Source organism: Rutilus rutilus (genome assembly GCF_951802725.1).
Source record: "Rutilus rutilus genome assembly, chromosome: 1".
NCBI lineage: Eukaryota > Metazoa > Chordata > Actinopteri > Cypriniformes > Leuciscidae > Rutilus > Rutilus rutilus.
In genome coordinates, this window is record NC_140209.1 from 28096405 (window position 1) to 28116133 (window position 19729).

The 19729-nt window shown below is 37.0% G+C and overlaps 3 protein-coding genes across 7 annotated transcripts in view; 1 reads left to right on the forward strand and 2 right to left on the reverse strand.

Annotated features, from left to right (window-relative positions):
- LOC311277711 (junctional adhesion molecule-like) overlaps positions 1 to 3470 on the reverse strand; it is a 30524-nt gene extending 27054 nt beyond the window's left edge. For 3 of the 4 annotated variants that reach the window (XR_014625310.1, XM_084388104.1, XM_084388103.1), the window contains exon 1: positions 3172 to 3453. Coding sequence is in view for 3 of the 4 variants with exons in the window: in XM_084388104.1 (XP_084244230.1) it covers positions 3172 to 3250 (79 nt within the window). In the remaining variant the exon portion in view is untranslated. Of the gene's footprint in view, positions 1 to 3171 lie in introns of all 4 variants that reach the window. The other variant, XM_084388102.1, reaches the window with a different exon arrangement.
- Positions 1 to 19729, forward strand: part of LOC311304498 (gap junction alpha-1 protein-like) — a gene marked incomplete at both ends in the record, with an annotated part of 434020 nt that overhangs the window by 117644 nt on the left and 296647 nt on the right. The window lies entirely within an intron of this gene.
- LOC311306220 (uncharacterized protein) lies at positions 7086 to 19197 on the reverse strand. Of its 2 annotated transcripts, XM_084434504.1 has the most exons (3): positions 19119 to 19188; positions 18908 to 19059; positions 7086 to 8530 (listed from the first exon to the last, which is right to left on the reverse strand). In XM_084434504.1, the coding sequence occupies exons 2-3, from the start codon at positions 18984 to 18986 to the stop codon at positions 7449 to 7451; spliced, it is 1161 nt and encodes a 386-aa protein (XP_084290630.1). In that variant the 5' UTR covers positions 18987 to 19059; positions 19119 to 19188; the 3' UTR covers positions 7086 to 7448. The 2 variants fall into 2 exon arrangements, with proteins under 2 accessions (XP_084290630.1, XP_084290629.1); XM_084434503.1 differs by having other exon boundaries at positions 18908 to 19197.

A 19729-nucleotide genomic window follows, 5' to 3' on the forward strand; every position in this document is an offset into this window, starting at 1 on the left:
ATGACAATCAAGAAATGAACTGATGACTTTAACCCTCGGAAGTACACATTGCAGAACATTAAGCAGAATTTAGCAGTCAAAACTGATTCATCGTTGATTCAAACCTTTTTCAACAAGAAAAGGGACAAGCAGAGTGCATGCAGTCTGGACGGTGTAAAAGTTGCAGATGTCTGGTTAGGCTAGTGTGCACATGACCATGGACAGGAGTTGTCCCATATTCGATTTCATTTCAAGTCATTCAACTGTGCTCTCCTCTCAGAGTTATATTCACCATCGAGTCTTCTCCCACCACATGTGTATGTTTTTAGAGTTTCTCACTATCTCACTCTTTGCTGTATTTTTGTTTTACATGGGATTAGTTTTACATGCACAAATATAGCACAATTTTTTTCTTTTGTTTTGTTAATTAGTTAGCCTAGCCTAATTATTTAATATTCGGCATAGGACTATTTATTACCTTTATGACCAGTGCCCTACTGTGTTATGTGAAAGATGACGTTTTAAGTGAATATTGGAAGACAAGTGAAGTGCACAGCTCAGTTTAGGGCTGGGCAATAAAACGATAACGATAATTATCGCTATATAATTTTTCTCGATAAAACAATATCAAGAGTTCGATAAATGTTCGATAATGTTTATGCGTCAAACGAGGAACGAAACTCATTTGAACCGCGCGCCACACGGACCATTTATCCACTCGGCTCAAATTCCAAACCGCAGCGCAGCGCGAGCTCATTAGAGCAGATGCGTTTACTCTGATCGGTCTCGGTCACGAGATTCAGTGAGAAGCGCTTGAATTCAGCCAAGAACACAATGTCTCCGTGATTTAAACCAGTTTAAAGGCAGATGAAACAGCGCTGACAAACAGGAGAAACACTGTGCGCAACAATACAGTCTGAAGGCTTTTCCGTCTACAAATTCCCATCATTTACCATGGATTTACTGTAACGTTAGCCTAGTAATATTAATTGCACCATGAAATGTGGGATATACATATTGAATTGTATTATATTATTAATGTAGACAATGTATTAAATGACTAATGGAATATAATTACAGTATTTAATAATGTATTTAGGCTACTGTTTTTCATACAATACCATAGAAACCATAAAGTTATATTTTGCCATGATAGTGAGGCTACAGGCTATGCCTGGTTTCATCTGTTGTTATCATGATCTAAATGCATGATACTGGATGACCAATGGTTCATTTTAATAAAACTCAAACAGTCAGAATATTACATTTTACCAAATAAAAATGAGCACATGCAGAAACTAAGAAATACATTTTTCTATTAAAGGTGAACTAAGTAACTTTTTTACCTTAACTGAACAGCTTCGGAGTCATTGGAATAGTTATATTACTTATTTCGGGTTGAATGGTGGTCGTTTCGCACCCCCCTGGTGCCCGTGAGCGGAAAATCCGCACTTGCAACTTTGAGCCGGCGGGCCCCTGGTCGCCGCGTCAGGAAGTATCGCGTGATATCAGGTCTCGCGATGTAAACAACTGCTTTACGGCCAAAAGAAATCTGCTAAAATGCTGTCATTATTGCGCTCCCTCACGCTGTTCGAACCTGAATGAAGACGACGTTTTAAAGAATGTCCCATCTACTTTGATGTCGTTGATCTACTAGCCTCTGTTGTCTGAGAATCACCAACGAGTTTTTACAACAGTGTTGTCAAATATCTATTCCGAAGCTGTGGGGGAGCTCTAGAGAGAAACCTGCGAGCAAAAAGCGAGAATACAGCGAAGAAATCCTGAAACTACTGAGTGCTGCTTTAAGATATTTATTTTGTTAAGGAAGAATGACAAATGTTTGAATGTTCTACCTCAGATTTGTGAAATGTTCTCCTGTTTGGTAAGTGTTTGTCCTGATATGTTCTGACAATAAAGAGTAGTTTAAAATCACAATTAACGCTCTGGTTTCTACAACTTTCACTTAGGAGCAAAAAATTGCCTTTAAACTTGAAAGAAATGAAGATTTGACATTTATCGTGATAATTATCAATATCGTATCGACGGATATAAAAAAATTATTGTGGTAATTCTTTTTGCCCATATCGCCCAGCCCTAGCTCAGTTTACATAATAAATAACAGTTTTGCTTCCAAAAACATCGGGACTATAGCCTAGACATTTTTGGATTTGTGCTGAATGAGAGGTAGGGTAACGTAAGCCCAATGCTGGTTTCTGTTTCAGTTTCGCTTGAATGATTCTGTGCGCACAGTGCGATCTGTATGAGTGACTGTCTCAATGTCTGTGAGTGAGCTACTGTGAAGAAAGTACATTACTTTAGCTTCTAACTTTTTAATACATTTTCTTTCATGAGAGTTTCTTAGAGTGTGTGTTAATTTGTGCAATGATAACAGCAATGTAAATATGATTTTATTAATATAGTAGGCATTAGTACATTGCAACAAATGAATTAGAATGAGTACATTAATGTTTATGTTTTTAAAGAACAATAAGAAAACCTGGTCTTGGTGCAGGTTTTAGTGCAGATCCGTATCGTGATATCTTATTGTGGCCTCTGTATCAGGATAGGTACCATGACTTTGTTGTTGATACGCAGCCCTATGAATACTATGTTTTTATTTGAGGGTACAAATATAACAATAATTTACTTTTATTCGTTGGGTTTTTATTTAAGTGGAAAACAGCACGAAACCTTCTGTAACCACAATGGGTCTTTTTATGCTTTTTCACTTTTTCAGATTTAGCCAGTCTGTAATGTTGCTGTTTGAGCATAAAACAGATAGCTGCAATGTTAAAAGTCCACTTCAAATGGAGATATTTTATTTAAAAATGTAACAACCTTTTCAAGAACTAAAACGATTGGACTACTTAACGCGATTTTTCTGGGCTTTATGAAGTCATAATATTCCTCATTTAAATAATCGCTACAGGAATAAGCAAAAAATGTGTCGATTAGGTACTGTTTGGATTAACATAGTTTATATAATCACGATTAAATGGTGTAAAAATATCGTATCTAAAGTGTGTAATACAAAAATTAATAAATAATGTCCTGTGAAAGACGTGCTTGCATTGTCCGTGAATAAAGGCTTGAAAACATATTCGTACACCCCAAAAACAAAACAAAAAAACTTTGTAAAAGGGTAACGTTATATGGGACCCCTTTAAAGATGAATGAAGAATAGACACCGACCTCCTTGTTCCTCGTGTTTTATTCTCCAGGGTTCTGGTTCACTCATGTCCTCCTCACTCTCCTCTTTAACAAACACCATCTTCACAGCAGCAGATCTCAGTTCAGTTAATACTCCTCCAGATATTCCTGCTTGCCTCAAAATTTTGTCACATCTATTAGGATGGAGATATTACAGGCATGTATTGACCTGTTTAAAAAAATCTATCTTTGTAACAGTTTGTATTAAGCCAGTAACGTTACCACAACACAAAGCCGTACTCTGCCACGACATAACAACAGAGATCATGCTGAAAACGAATCTTCTTCCTCTGATGTTTAATGGTGGTTTTAAATAAATGTGCTTTACCGCCACCAAATGGACTGGAGTGTGAAGCGTCGAGAGAGTCAGAAGGAAAAAAAATTGCTACATATTTAAAAGACTTTTCCTAATTTAATGGGCACAACTGGGTAAACATAAAATTAACATGACGATATGTTTTTAATTTTCTGTACACATTTTGTAGCATCTGTGTTCTTTGGGGTCAATTTGACCCCAGGCTCATTTTGCTGTATAAAACATATAAGAAATATCACATTTTTTGTTGTTCACACATTGGTGATTTGACACAAATCACACATTTGTTTTGGATGATATTTATAACATGAGATTTTATGAACTTCCCTCTGCTTAACATTACCATAACATACTAACCTAACCTAACATTACCATAGACCTACCTGAAGTATTGCGAGAACCACTGATAGTTCACACGATATAGTGGTGGGGGGGGGGGGCGAATCATAATTCTCACAAGAAATTAGATATTTCCAGTGCCAATTATATATTTCCAAGGAAGAGAAAACATAATTCTCGCATGAACTTTGATATTTGGAGCCATGGGGGAGGGGAAAACATAATATAGGGAAGAAGCAAATATATGAAAGCTTCCACAGATAAAACATTTCTCGTTGTGCTCTGTGAGCTCTCTCTTTATGCTCTCTCTCTCAATTGAAAATGACCGCTACACAAATATTTTCTGTGTTTAGATTTTGGCATAGTTCTTTGAAAGTGACAGTGACAGAGGAGAATGTGTCTGAGATAGATGATAATGTCGAGGAGGACCCTGATTATGAGGCATCCTCCTCAGATGAGCCTCCTATAGTGACTCCTAGTGTTGACCCTCGTGTTGTCTAGCAGATAAATTACCTGCCAAAAATGGAACGTTATTACACTTCCCACATGACAGCGTCCAAAATTTGGACAAATTTGAAAAATGTGCTGCTTCAGTTTTTATGATGTTGATTCATATTTTTCCAGATTATTGTGCAGAGTGATCAGAGGCATTTTACATATTTGCAAAAAACTTTATCACAAAACCCCAAATTTCACTGTTTTTGTCCTGGGCACCAAATACCATCTAACATCATGAGAAGCAATAGGTATTCTGGATGTATAAGGGGCGGGGTGGGGTTGGTGGTGTTTTATTTAAAGGGCTATTTAAGCAGTCAACAAAGAAACATAGGGTACCTGACTTAAACCTTTGGGGAAAAATATCACATTATAGGGGTTTAAATTGCAAATTGGTAAAAAAAGTTGGTAGATTTGAGGGTAACAGGAGGGTTAAGTTTTAAACAAATGCTCAAGGTCTGTTGTATCTCCAACTATGGTTTTTGAAGGAATGAGAATTTTTCTGTGGTGGGACGTGATAGCTTTAAACAAAAACAAAAAAAAAAAAAGTATGACAATGCCCTAAACAAAAAATTAATCGGCATAATTATCAAACCCCTAAAACTGACAATTAATCACAATCAGCCGAATTTCATAATGTGCAATAAAGCTAGGCCTGTCATGATTCTAACATTTAGCTGACAATTAATTGTCTAAAAAAAAAAATTGCATTTATGACGATTAATTGTCAGTTTTAGGGCTTTGACGATTATGCCGATTAATTGTCCGTTTTAGGGCTTTGTCGTACATTTTCATACATTTTTTGTGTACTTCATTCATTAAATAATTGTGATGAATTTAATCCTTTGTAAGTTATCATTTTGCAGCGCAAGATTATAGTTAACACCTTTCCCAGATAGCAACATTGTTTCGGCCCAAATCCGGCCCACATCTGGCACTTGTGGAATACTGATTTGGCCCACATGCAGCGTGGAATGATGGCACTTGGGCGGACCGCTCCTGTTTGCCAGATCTGGGCCACATAGCAATGCCACACGTCAGAATGCCACAAAAATAAAGAAAACAACATGATGCGCCTTGTATCCTTGGTAATCCTTGGGTATCCTCAAAAATGAACTAAAATACAGTAAATAGCATTCTTGGCGTGCCTACTTTTGAAAGTCAGCATTTAGATTAATTGATATAAGTCACTTTGGAATAAATCACAGTGTTTCATGATAAAAATAAATAAAAATAAACGTGACTACACAGTCTGGAAAATACGGTAGGTTGTAGCAAATTATTTTCACGGAAACCCCTGGCACTTGAGAACTGTAGCGACTGAGACAAATCAGACACAATTATTTACTATATGCACAAACAAATCTTTAAAAACTTTCATCCGAGAGCTGTGGTCCCAACCCCCCAGGCGGGGCGAAAGGGGCCTGGTTGCCATGGCCGCGATCAGATAGGATGCTTTTATGACTCTCAGGAATGCTAACAAGTAACTAACTCTGACACTGATATCAGAACAAACTCTCCTGCATTCATTTATTGATGAATTGACTAACATGAAATGAACATGCATTCCAGAACATTTTGAGAATGATTTACTGTTGTGTGTTTTGTCTTTTAATAATTCTGTTGATACTATGATCTCTTTGATACTATGTAGTTATTACAGGACCAACTGTCAATGTAACCCCACTTATACCATGTTTGGACTCGATAAATTGGTACTTTGAAGATCGAAATGATTGTGTACATGATATGCCAATAGCTGTGCAACACATTAGTATTACTAAGAATCTTGTATTGTCGCTGCTCTCATGGCTGGAGGCCACAATCTGCACTCCAGCCATGAGAGCAGCGACAATACAAGTTCATCCTATCTTCTTCATCCAACGGAGAAGAAACGATTGCAACTCGCAATCCAAGCAAGTTGCGAGGAAGTCCACAGTAGTCGATTGTCGAGTTCACGCGCGTGATCATAGGTACTAAACCTATGCGCGTGAACTCGACAATCGATTACTGTGGACTTCGACCGAAAACAGGATGTAAATACAGGTATGTGCGCTGGCTGAATAAACATAATTTTTATTAATATCTTTCACATCTACTGCAGTCAGATTCACCCGCGTTCACTCAGAAGGAATCACTCACATGACCTGTGCACTTGTAATGACACATCAAGGATGTTAAGAGGCTAAAAGCAGGTTTAAAACTTGCCCCATTGAAGTCAACAGGGTGCAAATTTTAAAAAGAGGATAACACGGTGTAGGCAACACCGATTTTTGTCGTGGCTCTCTGTACTGACAGCACTCCAAATGTACAAAAAAATGAGCTCAATGTTAAAATTGACCGGAGTTCTCCTTTAAGATGCCAATTAGTACAGATTACATGAATTATTAAAACTGCAGTTTATTCAATGGTTGACCATCCTTCCTTCCTTATCTCAAAACGGCAGGTTATAAAAACCTCTTAATCTGTGTCTCAAAAACAGACACCTAATACTACAAATTCAAGAACATTCTCCATCTCGAGTATTACGTTGAGTGAGACTTCGAGAGTCTAGGCAATACAACAGTTTTTGTCCTCACACCGTCTCAGTCCAATTTGCACGATCCCTCGCTTCTGAATCGATCGCGGACGAGCACCCAAAATTGTCAGATAAAATTGGATATTAGAACAAAGACAATGATCAATGCAAAGCAGATTGGAACACCAGATCTGGGGACCAAGAATGACACAAGCACAGAAGTGTAGTTCACTCAAAGTCAGCTTTATTGTGCTCCTGCCATAGTTTATATAGCAAGTCTCGGGTGTTGGCTAAAACATACAAATAGAATAAGTCCATATAGAAAAGAAAGGAGATAATCAGCTTTGCTGAAAGAGTCCATAGAGATAGAGAGACATACAAATCCATTCATAATTATATCATATGCAACGTTGATTCCTATGGATAATAACTAGCATGTCATACGAGCGTGTGACTAAACAGGGAGTACAAGAAATGATTAGATAGAAAGAAATGGTGATGCAAACATATTTATTCTAACACGTGTGTAAGGTGTGATTTCAGTGTGATTTCTCATGTCTTTCCACATTGAGAGCAGGTAAAAGGCCGTTTTCAAGCATGAACTAACATGTGATTCTTAAGGCTTGCTTTATGTCTGTAAGAGTTTCCACACTGAGAGCAGATGAAAGGCTTTTCTGAAGTGTGAATTAAGAAATGACCATCAAGGGCTCCTTTCTGTCTAAAACTCTTTCCACAATGAGAGCAGACGAAAGGCTTTATTCCAGAATGAATTAACATGTGAATCTTAAGGTTTTCTTTACGTGTGAAAGTCTTTCCACACTGAGAACATGTAAAAGGCTTTTCTGAAGTGTGAATTAACAAATGATCATCAAGGTGTGCTTTCTGTGTAAAACTCTTTCCACACTGAGAACAGGAGAACGGCTTTATTCCAGTATGAATTAACATGTGAGTCTTAAGGTTGTGTTTAGTTGTGAAAGCATTTCCACACTGAGAACATGTGAAAGGATTTTCTGAACTGTGAATTAACATGTGATCATTAAGTGTTCCTTTCTGTGTAAAACATTTTCCACACTGAGAGCAGGTGAAAGGCTTTAGTCCAGCATGAATTAACATGTGCTTCCTAAGGCTGCTTTCATGCACGTAAGTCTTTCCACACTGAGAGCAGACGAAAGGCTTTAGTCCAGCATGAATCAACATGTGCTTCTTAAGGTTTTGTTTACTTGTGAAAGTGTTTCCACACTGAGAACATGTGAAAGGATTTTCTGAACTGTGAATTAACATGTGATCATTAAGTGTTCGTTTCTGTGTAAAACATTTTCCACACTGAGAGCAGATGAAAGGCTTTTCTGAAGTGTGAATTAACACATGCTCATTAAGGTGTGCTTTATATGTAAAACTCTTTCCACACTGAGAGCAGGTGAAAGGCTTTATTCCAGTATGAATTAACATGTGCTTCCTAAGGCTTCTTTTATGCGCGTAAGTGTTTCCACACTGAGAACAGGTGAAAGGCTTTTTGACTTCGGTCATTTGAATGCTGCTTTGTGTGCAACTTTTTTCAGTTCTGCAGGAACTCGATGGCTTTTCTCCAGCGGTGACATCATGAGCTTTCTGATGCTGATGTTTCTCCTCCACTTCATTCAGATCTGGTCTTTCCTCTTTCACTTTCACCAGGCCTAAAATGAAAACATTAAAATTATGAAAATCAATTGGTGCAATTGGAAAATAAAATTAGTAGGGGTGCAGGAAAAAAATGAATGTTCGATTCATGTATGAATCACGATTCTATCTTCTACCAATTTGCATCGATTCACAAATTGATTTTCTAAAGTGTTACACTTTAACTTCACAGTACTAAGAGATACTTAAGGTTACAGACGTTAATCACAATAAGCCGCGAACAAGGACTCAAATTCGGTGCTCGCGCTGACGGACACACAGCCGAGGGTACGCGTACAGATGCCACCTCTTGATCTCGAAATCAGTTCTCTTTCACAGCTACACACACAATTATATCAAAATGCACATCGCGTGGACTGTTTCACTGATTCAATGTAAACAGAGTCTGAAGTCCTACGCAAACAAAAACAAAAGGGAGAGAATCAAATGTATAACTATATCTGCACATTCATTCTTAAAGGGACAGCAGCCTCAAACTGTTGCCATCAGTTTCATTAATGTCAATAAGACAAAAAACTTAGCTTAATGAATATCTTTAATATTAACCAATTTATATTCAATTCATACAGTGAAGACTATACAGTGTTTTATTTTGACCAGGGTTTTTCCTGCATAGAGAATTATGAGGTGGCCGCCTCCGGCTGTCGACAAAACTATCGACTACTGTCACGGCCTGTGTCCATTCTCTAAGCGTTCGATGGTGATACAAAAGAGAAAAGTAAAGATAAGAGAGAGGGCCATTACATCACATAAAAATGTTCACATTATCATACTGAAATCACATTTAAATAATTTTCCATTTCTTATAAGATGACAGGTTTACATTTGTGAATTCACAACTTTGCATTTGTGAATGTGAAATTTGCTTAGGATTTTTTTTTTAATTAATAACAAAAGATGATTATTATATATATATTTTTTTTGGGGGGGGGGGGGGGGGGGGGGGGGGGGGGGGTCTGAGTCAAAATACCCATGTTTCTCATATGTAAATATTCATATTCATATTCTCATATTGTAAATGCAAGCATGGTTAATGAAATACTTTTTTTTTTTTTTTTAAGACTAACAACAGATGGAGATCATGCATTCATAATCTACTGAAATTCCTTCAATTCCCGGATGTGCTATGTTACATTTTCTGTCAAATTTGAACCACTTAATTTGTGGAAGTGAATTTGTAAAGCAAAATAAAATGGACAGAAAATTGCCATATATTTATTATAGGTCAAATTTTTAAACAGAATGCATACTTTGGAAATGAAGTCTAAAAGGTGAATATGAATTATTGCATTTTTAATAATTACAAAATGTGGGAAATGTTTTTTTTTTTTAAATTGAATTATACACAGCTTAAATATTAAACCATGTTGAATTTCAGCCCATACAAATGCAAGCCCTAAAAAATACAATGCAATATAACGCAAGCACAGTTAATGCAATGCATTTTTTTTAATTAGTGCAATTCAACAAGCTTTTTTGTTTCGAATACATTTGTCATTACCTCCTTCCATATATAACGTTTAATCCAGAAGTGAAGATAATTTATTTCTAGTGCGAGAACACGGAGAGGCGCACAATTGCACACGGCACGGTTTAAGCGCACATACACAATAGGCTATTTGAGCAAGAGGAGAGACTTAGGTAAAGTTGGTTTTATATTCGCGGACTTCCGCGTTCAATAACTCGTGAACTAAACGTTGTGGCTACACAAAACACCTATCACATATAACTACAGATTAAACACCAGAAGCCACAACATAATTTCCCTTAAAATGATCTTTCCTTCGCACTGGACAAAATACATTGATCTCTATGCGCAGGCTGCTAAGAAGGGACCATCTGCAAAGTGCAAACCCGAAGGAAAGCTCGTTTTGAGGAAGATTTAAATATTAAAACAATGTTATTTGCGTAGTAACAATATTCAGCTCACGAGATATTGACCGCGGAACTCCGCGAATATGCGAATATAAATTCAACTTTACCCAAGTTGCAGACTTGATCATGTAGGACCTTCAGGTCCACATACGTGGACAGCACCATACATAGTCAAGTAAAAAAAATAAAAAAATAAAGTTGCCAACCAGGGTAGAAATAGTTTCAGGTTTGATATTTGCTGCATATTGCTTTAGTGTACTTGTTGACTGCGTTAGCACTAACGCTAGTTTGTACTTTTGTGTAGGCTACTGTACATACAGTAGGCTACGCAAATATGTTTTATGTAAAAGTTACAGTAATTCACCAAAGGGATTTTTTCATTTTCAAGTAAAGTATTTTTTCCTATTCCAAAGGCTGTAGTGCTTTCCTAGTGACCACACTGACTTACTACAGGTGAAATTTTGACAATACCTCCCTTACTGTACGTTCAGTATACAAATATTAATAAAAAAAAATTACAGTAATTCACCTATAGTGTTTTTTATATATTCCAAAGGTTGTAGTACTTTCATAGTGATCAGACTGACTTACTATATGTTAAATTAGGGATGCAACGATACCATTTTTTCAGAACCGTTCCGATCCGATACCAAAAATTCTGAGTATCGGCCGATACCGATCCGTACCGATACCAGCGCAGTTTTTTTTTAATCAAGTAGAATTTCTATAACTCTGTGTTGAACTGATAATAAGAACTGAAAAAAGAAAAACAACAACAAAAAATATATGATCATGATCTGACATAAATGCTATTATAAACTAGATTAGTGGATAATTCAGCAGTAAAATTTAGTCTAGAAAAATTACGAGTGCACAATAATTGTATAAAATTTGAACATTTTGTGAAAAAAAAATGTTTAGTGGGGAACAAATTAGAGACAATAAGTGTAACACTAAATCTGGTAAAACTTTACACATTGCTCTTTGTATTGTTGTAAAATACATTCATGAAAAACAACAACAAAAATCAAAAATCAAAAATATAAATTATTTTATAGCCTACAATAAAATTGAGACATTTTTTAAATGTATAGCACAGCTGTTTAATGAGGTAGCAACATAATAGATAGGACAGAACAAGAACGGCTATTGATATTGTTTCATTGCGTCACTGTATTATGATATGAAAGGCTCCAATACAGAGCGGCACAAAGCGCTTATGCGCATCCCGAGCGCAGAATGATGCGCTTGAAGCAACATGAGTCACAGCGCGCAGCGCGTCGAGTCCGCATTGAAAAGTTTATAGCACAAAGAAAATACATATTGATGCGTAGTGTATTGTACAGTATCTATCTATGCAATAGTCTATTCAGCATTTTCTTTTAACAGTTTTAAATTTCAGTTACTGTGCGTGTGAAGAACAAATAGTGCTCTGACTTTTCTCCAGTGTTGTGATCTAACAGACACCCGGTAGAAAGTAACATGATTAAGGTACAGCAATAAAGTCCAGCAAGATAGAGTTGTTTTATGCGAAACCATAGACCTTTATCTACAGATCAAGTATAATAATAGTAACACTGAATCATCTTGGAGAGAGTTTCATTGTGTTAACTGTTGTTGTTGTAACCAAACGCGACGCCCTGTTTGAATGAAGAATGACTGACAGCGCAGCTGAGGGAAACGTTTACGTGATCTTGAATTTAACGACTTAAATATTAATTTATATCTCACATTATACTATATAACGGCTTCAGAACACTTATAATATTGTGCACGAAAACTTATGGTGCTTTATAATGTTTGTGTGCCTTTTGTGGGGCTTAACAATAACACTGAATAGTATACGCACAATATCGGATTTGGATCGGCCTTGTCTGACCGATACCCGATCCGCCAAAAATGGCAGTATCGGAGCCGATACCGATACTGAGTATCGGATCGGTGCATCCCTATGTTAAATACTGCCAATACCTACCTTACTGTAAGTATAGTACAAACATATTATTATTATTACAAAGTTATTGTAATTTCTCCTTTTTTCATGTTCCAAAGGTTATAGTATGTTCCCAGTGATCACTCTACTCAATTAACTTAGATAAATGTATTAGGTAAAAGTATGTATTAGAACTGCTGTTCCTTGTACAACACAATTCTTTCATTGATTAAAAAAAGCAGATATTTTAGGTTAATCATATTTTCAACGTTATAAATAAGCAACACCCTTATTGTAATGATTCAAGTTAAGTTTTTGTTATGAAGTCCTGAAGAAGTGGATTCTGGAACGCACTGCTGCTTCAATGTATATCTAATGAGTGATTATAATCAAGGTATTAATCAATAGTTTTCTTTCTATATATCAAATGAGTTGAATGACTTCTCTAGGCTTATGAGATTTTACTTTGTTATAGAAATTAGCAGTGTGATTATCGAAAATGTTATTTCATGTATCCTTTAAATGTCTGTATTTGATATCTGAGGTGTAACGTAAGGGTCTGACCCATGCCAGGAATGCAGTAACAGTGCTTGCTCATTTAGCCTGGCTTCCAGAGATGAAATATGGACTTTAACAGGTGTCACTACATCCATCTGCTTTTCTAGGCTACCCTGATAGCAATGGTCTCAGGAGTCATTGAAACCTATAGTTGAGAGACCATTTCTTAGTTAAAGTCTTTACTTTACAGTTAGATTTAAAGTATCCTCTCCTTGAGAGAAAGAACATGTTATCTTAATGTTTTGAGAAGACTCTCCTCCTCACCAAATCCAATCTTGAAGAAACTGTGTCTTGTGTGTGTTAGTATTCTTGGTTACAGGTTAAGGAACAAGTGGAAATATAGCTGCAAGCAGCGATACGGGGCCAAGCCCCTGAAGCAGCAGCAAGAGCAGGAATAGTAAAAACAGCAGAAATTGAAGAAAAAAGAGCTGGTTTAGAAGTATAGGTGAAAATGAACTCAAAATGAACAGAAATTCAGATGAGAATGAACATAGAATGAACAAGACATACATTAGCCTAATACAAGAGGAAGAAAGATTAGTACAACGTTGAATAATAAAGGAATCGACATGACACAACATTACACACAATTTTTTTTAAATCATGCCACCTGGGGCTCAAACCCATTATCTTTGGGTCAGATACCTGTCACTCATATAATTGCACCACTGGGAAGTTGTGTTTTTAGCAAGATGAAGAAGGTCCAATAGTTCAAGTGAGAAAATAATTTTTGTATAAATTTGCTGCATGTTGTATTTATCGAGTTCGTTCACATATAGGCACCATGTCTGGAACAGAAGCAACTTTTCCACCACTTAAGGCCACAATACCTCTTGCGATCTGGGAATGTGCCACACAGCATTCAAACCCACAACCGGAATGGTTCATGGTTCATGCTAACCAATTAGCATGCTAAGCTAACTACCAAAAGGCAACAAATACAGGTCAAATTTGGAGAAAAATATATCGGGAACGGTAGCAAAAATCTGTTCAGTCACTTCTGTGTGCCTCGGTCCAAAGATCATCTGAGCCAATTTTCGTAAAACTGAACAAAATTTGAATGAGTAGCAGCACAAAAAATTTAACACTGTACTTTTCAAAATGGCCACTACTGTAATGGGCAGAGTCTTATTGTAAGATATTGATTGTGATCACCATAATGAGTGGAATCAGGTGTACTAAGTTTCATTTGACATCTATTTACATTCACATCTACATCAAAGGGTTCAAAAGCTATAACCCTTTTAATGTGGAATTTTTTAACTGGTGGTGGCGCTATAGAGTTGGTTCTACAGACTCAAAAATTGGTCCAATTACTATTCATTACAATCACTACAAGTGTGGAAGGTCACGACGTGCCTAAATTCAGGGTCTGAATGTCAGCCGCATAATTGATGGAGATATGCTTCAGTCTATCTATGTGTAGAAAATGTGTGATTATTTATTAGCCAATCAGAATCATTCAACCTGAAGCAATGACAAAGCTTAGACCTTGGTGAAGGGTATAATTTAGGGATGGGGGCGATCCGATCCAGTATCGGTATCAGGACCCGATACCAGCGTAATTCACGTATCGGATTTTCCCGATCCAACCTGCGGAGTTATCCGATATCCATGAGTCATGTCTGCGCTCGCTTTAACGTCTGCTGAAATGACTCAAGTGATTCCCGCCGGCGAGTCTGCTAGCTGGCTGCAAACTGTGGAATGGATTTCCTGAACGGAGGCGCGGCTCCCGCTCAGGAAATCCATTCCGCAGTTTGCGGCTAGCCAACAACGTCCGCTGTGTGGAAATACTTCACACAGACTGAAAACACCGCAGAGCAAGACAGCAAAATGCAATGTTTGCAAAGGTGTAATTCAGAGTACTTTGAAGCTTCCTCGCGTCATACAACACAACGAACTCAATCAAACATTTAAAAAAGCACCACGTTACTGTGCGTTCACACAAAACGCGAATAGCGCGTCAAATTCGCGTCTACCGCGTCTAGTTGGACGTTTGAATATTTTGAATCCATTCGCGCGTCCAGAGAAACATCTACGTGCGTAAAAAGCAAAAGTTTGAAGCGAAATCGACGCGCGTCTGAGGCAAAATCCGCTTGTCTGTTTGCACGATGCTGATGTTTATCGAGCATTTACTGCATCGGAGCGAAGGATCACCCTTCAGATAGTGTGTGTGTAAAGGCCTGTTCACACCGGGACGAATTTCGCGCGCGATATTCGCCGACGTTTAACGCCTCGTGACTAAACAAAGGGCGCCAATGTGAGTGTGCACACCGACGCGAAAAACGCCACGCGTAAAAGCGTCATTTTTTAAAAAACGCCTCGGGTTCGTTTTTTTGGTTTGACGCACCGCGTCAAAAACTATCCGACCAATGAGATTGGCGCTTTTGCTCACGTGTCTGGAGCTTCTGAAGTTACAGTAAAACACAACTTGGGGGCGCTCAAACACAAAACGGTCTTGCCGAGCACACATACGTAACGGCGAAGAAGATAGCGTCTTCACTGCTGGGAAGAAATAAGACGAGGAAGATGCAAGGCAAGATGAATGTAGAGCTGCTGGCCTCGTTGGTGTCGGAACATAAAGAACTATATGACAAACGCGACTACAAAAATCTTGATAAAAGAGAACTGTTATGGAGTGGTATTGCAGAGCAAATGGGCCTTGATGGTGAGTTTCATTTTACTTAATTGTAAGTTTCATTTTACTTAATTTTACTTAAATGTACATAGGCTTGTAACTTTTTCCCACGAACGTTTGACAATCGCGCCATCTAATGTCAGGGAATGAATTTGCATGTTCACTCGGCTCATCGTCAGCGAAAATCGCTTGGGTGTGAACACAAAAAACGCGTTGAAAAACGCTGGCGAATAACGCGCGCCAATATTCGTCCCGGTGTGTAAGGCCCTTAAGATTTTTACACTTGCACTTTTCTTATATTTCAAGATGCAAGTATTTGACATTTTGGGAATGTAATAAATATTGACATGACAATCAATTTGAAACCCCAGTTGCATATTTGTTTTCAGAATAGGATTTTTCCTGTTAACAGGATTTCCTGTTTTTCTGACTTCCTTTTCTGACCTTACAACTTACTTACCTCAAGTTGCCTTTTGGGACATACATGCATACATAGGCTACGTACATAACATATCATTACTTGCCTGTTGAGATAAGTTTATTTCAGCATCATATAAAATAAACAATAATGATAATAATAATATTAAAGCAAACACAGCTCTGGTATCGGAATAGTATCGGTATCGGCCGATATCCAAATTCAGGTATCGGGATCGGATCGGAAGTGAAAAAATGTGGATCGGTGCATCCCTAGTATAATTGCTGTGATTTTTGTAAATGTAAGGGGAAGCGGCCTACTTTTGATCACTGGAGTAATCACTCCTTGTGATTCTTGAAGCTGACTTCTGCCTGATGAAACTGCAAACTATCTTCAGTAAAATTTCCTTTAATTTATTATAATTCTGACTCTTGTCTTAAATTGACTGCACTTCTAACGCCTGGTCTTAATAAATCCTATCTGGTCCTTGGGTCTTTAACTGTAAGTCCCAAAATACAGATATACAGTGGTAATCCATATTGCAACAAGGACAATAAAGCAGAAGTTTCAGCAGATATTCTTTAATGATGTTCCACTGTTTAAGGTACACAGTGAGCACAACCATTGGGCATCTTTTCCAGGTAGCTTGTCTGGTGATAGTCCAATGCAGCATACACTGGGTACCATCTTTGGCACTGTTCACATTGGTAAACATGACAAGGATTAATTATGTAACAAACCACTAACAGTTATAGTTATGTGTGTTAACCAATTACATAATGCAAAGAATAAATATTAAATAACATGTTCAATTGCTTAAATATTTTTGTTTACCCAAAGTAGTCCTGACTGAAAACATTTGAAAAAATTGTATTCAAACACACACATTTGTTTTACTTAAACTTTTACGTCACTTCACTAAACGAAAATATAGTAAAGTAAAAAGTACTTGACAAAACAATCAGTTAAAGGGTTTATGATAATATAAGAACAACTTAAACCAAGAGAGGATCAACAACAGCAAAATTTTGAAGAGGTGAAATTGAAATATTATTCTAACCACGAGGAATTAATTACAACTTTTATGTATAATCCCAGTGGTATTCCATGAACAATTAGAAAGATAATAGAAATAAAACAGTGCACTGTACAGTATCTTGAATGCCTCCATGATCTTGCTGTTCATTATCTGTCAGATTTGCTGCACCAATGCGTACAGGTTCAGTCACTACTGTTAATAATAATGTAGCCCCTATTAATGTACTACAACCTTAAACACACACAAAAAAAAAAAATTACAGTATTATATTATTATGTAAAACAGTATTATTAGGTATTGTCAAAATTTCACCTGTAGTAAGTCAGTCTGGTCACTAGGAAAGCACTAGCCTGGTTCTACCAGACTCTCGTACATTTCATTTGTACAGAGAGTCTGGCCTCGCTCCATTGAGAAACGTTTACTTCCTTGAAGGCGGGTTCTCTGTTAAAGTTCAAAACTATTGGATCTGCCCAGAGTCACTCAGGATCTGCCATAACCAATTGCTAACGTGTGGTCGTCCGAATGATCAGAGGATTATGTTTAGAATAAGATGTCTGTCTTTTATAAAGTTTATAAAGCGACGAGAATACTTTTTGTGCAAAAAAAAAAAAAAAAAAACGACTTTATTCCACTATTCATTTCCTTCTCTCTGTTCCTCGAGTCTTGATAAAGCAGCGCGTCTGTGTGTTGTACGTCACACGTAGGCTCACTATTGGCCGACGCTAGTCATGTGTGTGATCACATCAACGTCATCGTTCTCAGCCACTCCCTCTATTCGCTGATTGGTCCTACAAAAAATTTGGTTCTGGAAACCTAAGAATATACAGCAGTCCCAGACGTAGTACTGAAGGAAAATGAAATTGAGCGGAAGTACGGAGGAGGGCGGAGCCAGGCTAGGAAAGCACTACAGCCTTTGGGAAATGAAAAAATACTTTAGGGGAATAACAGTAATTTTTTTATAAACATATTTGATTATTGTACGTACAGTAAGGGAGTTATAGTCAAAATTTCACCTGTAGTAAGTCAGTCTGGTCATTAGGAAAGTACTACAACCTTTGGGATATATATAAAAAAACACTATAGGCCTAGGTGATTTACAGTTTATTTCATAAACATATGTAATAAACATAGGCCTATGTAATAATATGCTCATTACATAAACATATTTGATAATTGTACAGTAAGGGAGGTATTGTCAAAATTTCACCTGTAGTAAGTCAGTGTGGTCACAAGGAAAGGAATTCCACCCTTTGGAACACGAAAAAATACTTAGGGTGAATTACATTAATAAAAAATAAAAAAACGTATTTGTCAACTGTACGTACAGTAAGGGACTTTTTGTCAAAATTTCACCTGTAGTAAGTCAGTGTGGTCACTAGGAACATGCTGCAACCTTAAAAAATCCCTTTGTTGAATTAATGTAATTTTATTCTAAAATGTTTATGTACAGTGAGGCAGGTTTCCTAAATACAATCATTATAATGCACTTTTTATTGTTGCTAAAGTACAATCAATAGCATTAGAACACATAATGTGAGAGAGATTTGCTACATCTGTACTTTGCAAAAATGTAGTTGTCTGTTTGCACACAATGGAAAAAAAAAATAGAACTTTTTAGACGGTCCCTAATCTTCTTTAACACACACATTGAATGTTCAGTGAACATGTATGCCATTAAAACAATATTTGCCCATTTTGATCGATTGTGGAGTGTTGTAGTTCACCATCTTTGTCCTAAAGATCATGTAGCTGCTTTTATTTTGCAAAAATGTGCTTTATTGCGCTTGTCATTGAGACAGTTTTTAAGCAAAAAAGTGCGAATCACCCCAAAAACAAAACAAAACAAAAAACTTTGTAAAAGGGTAACGTTATATGGGACCCCTTTAAAGATGAATGAAGAATAGACACCAACCTCCTTGTTCCTCGTGTTTTATTCTCCAGGTTTCTGGTTCACTCATGTCCTCCTCACTCTCCTCTTTAACAAACACCATCTTCACAGCAGCAGATCTCAGTTCAGTTGATACTCCTCCAGATATTCCTACTTGCCTCAAAATTTTGTCACATCTATTAGGATGGAGATATTACAGGCATTTATTGACCTGTTTAAAAAAAAATCGTGTTACCACAACACAAAGCCGTACTCTGCCACGACATAACAACAGAGATCATGCTGAAAACGAATCTTCTTCCTCTTCTTCTTCTTCTTCTTCTTGAATTTTATTGGCGGTTGACAAACAACAAAATGGTGTATTTCCGCCACCAACTGGTATGGAGTGTGGATCAAGACGACTTCTTTTTTTTTTTTTTAATTCTCTCCCACAAATTAGATTCCTCAAGAAACTGAAGAATAAAAATATAACACTCATTTCTCGAGTTATTTTGAAGAATATACTTTGGTATAAATTGCATTTCTATTTTTTTTAAATTATGAATTAACAACCTTCTTTCATTCTCATATTTCTGACAATGCATTAAAACATGTTCTACTGTTTCCTCTTGCCCACAATAATCACATCTTCCCGTATCATGTTTACCCATTTTAAAAAGTGTACTATTTAATCTTGTGTGTCCAAATCTCATCCTTGATATTACTATTTCTTCTCTCCTGTTTTTCCCTGCAATTCTCATCTCTCCCACTTTCCTTTGAATTCTATATAGTCCATGAGCCAGGGCCCCAAATTTGGTCCATCGGTATCATCTGGGGGGGCAAATGCTATCATTGTTTTTTGGCAAG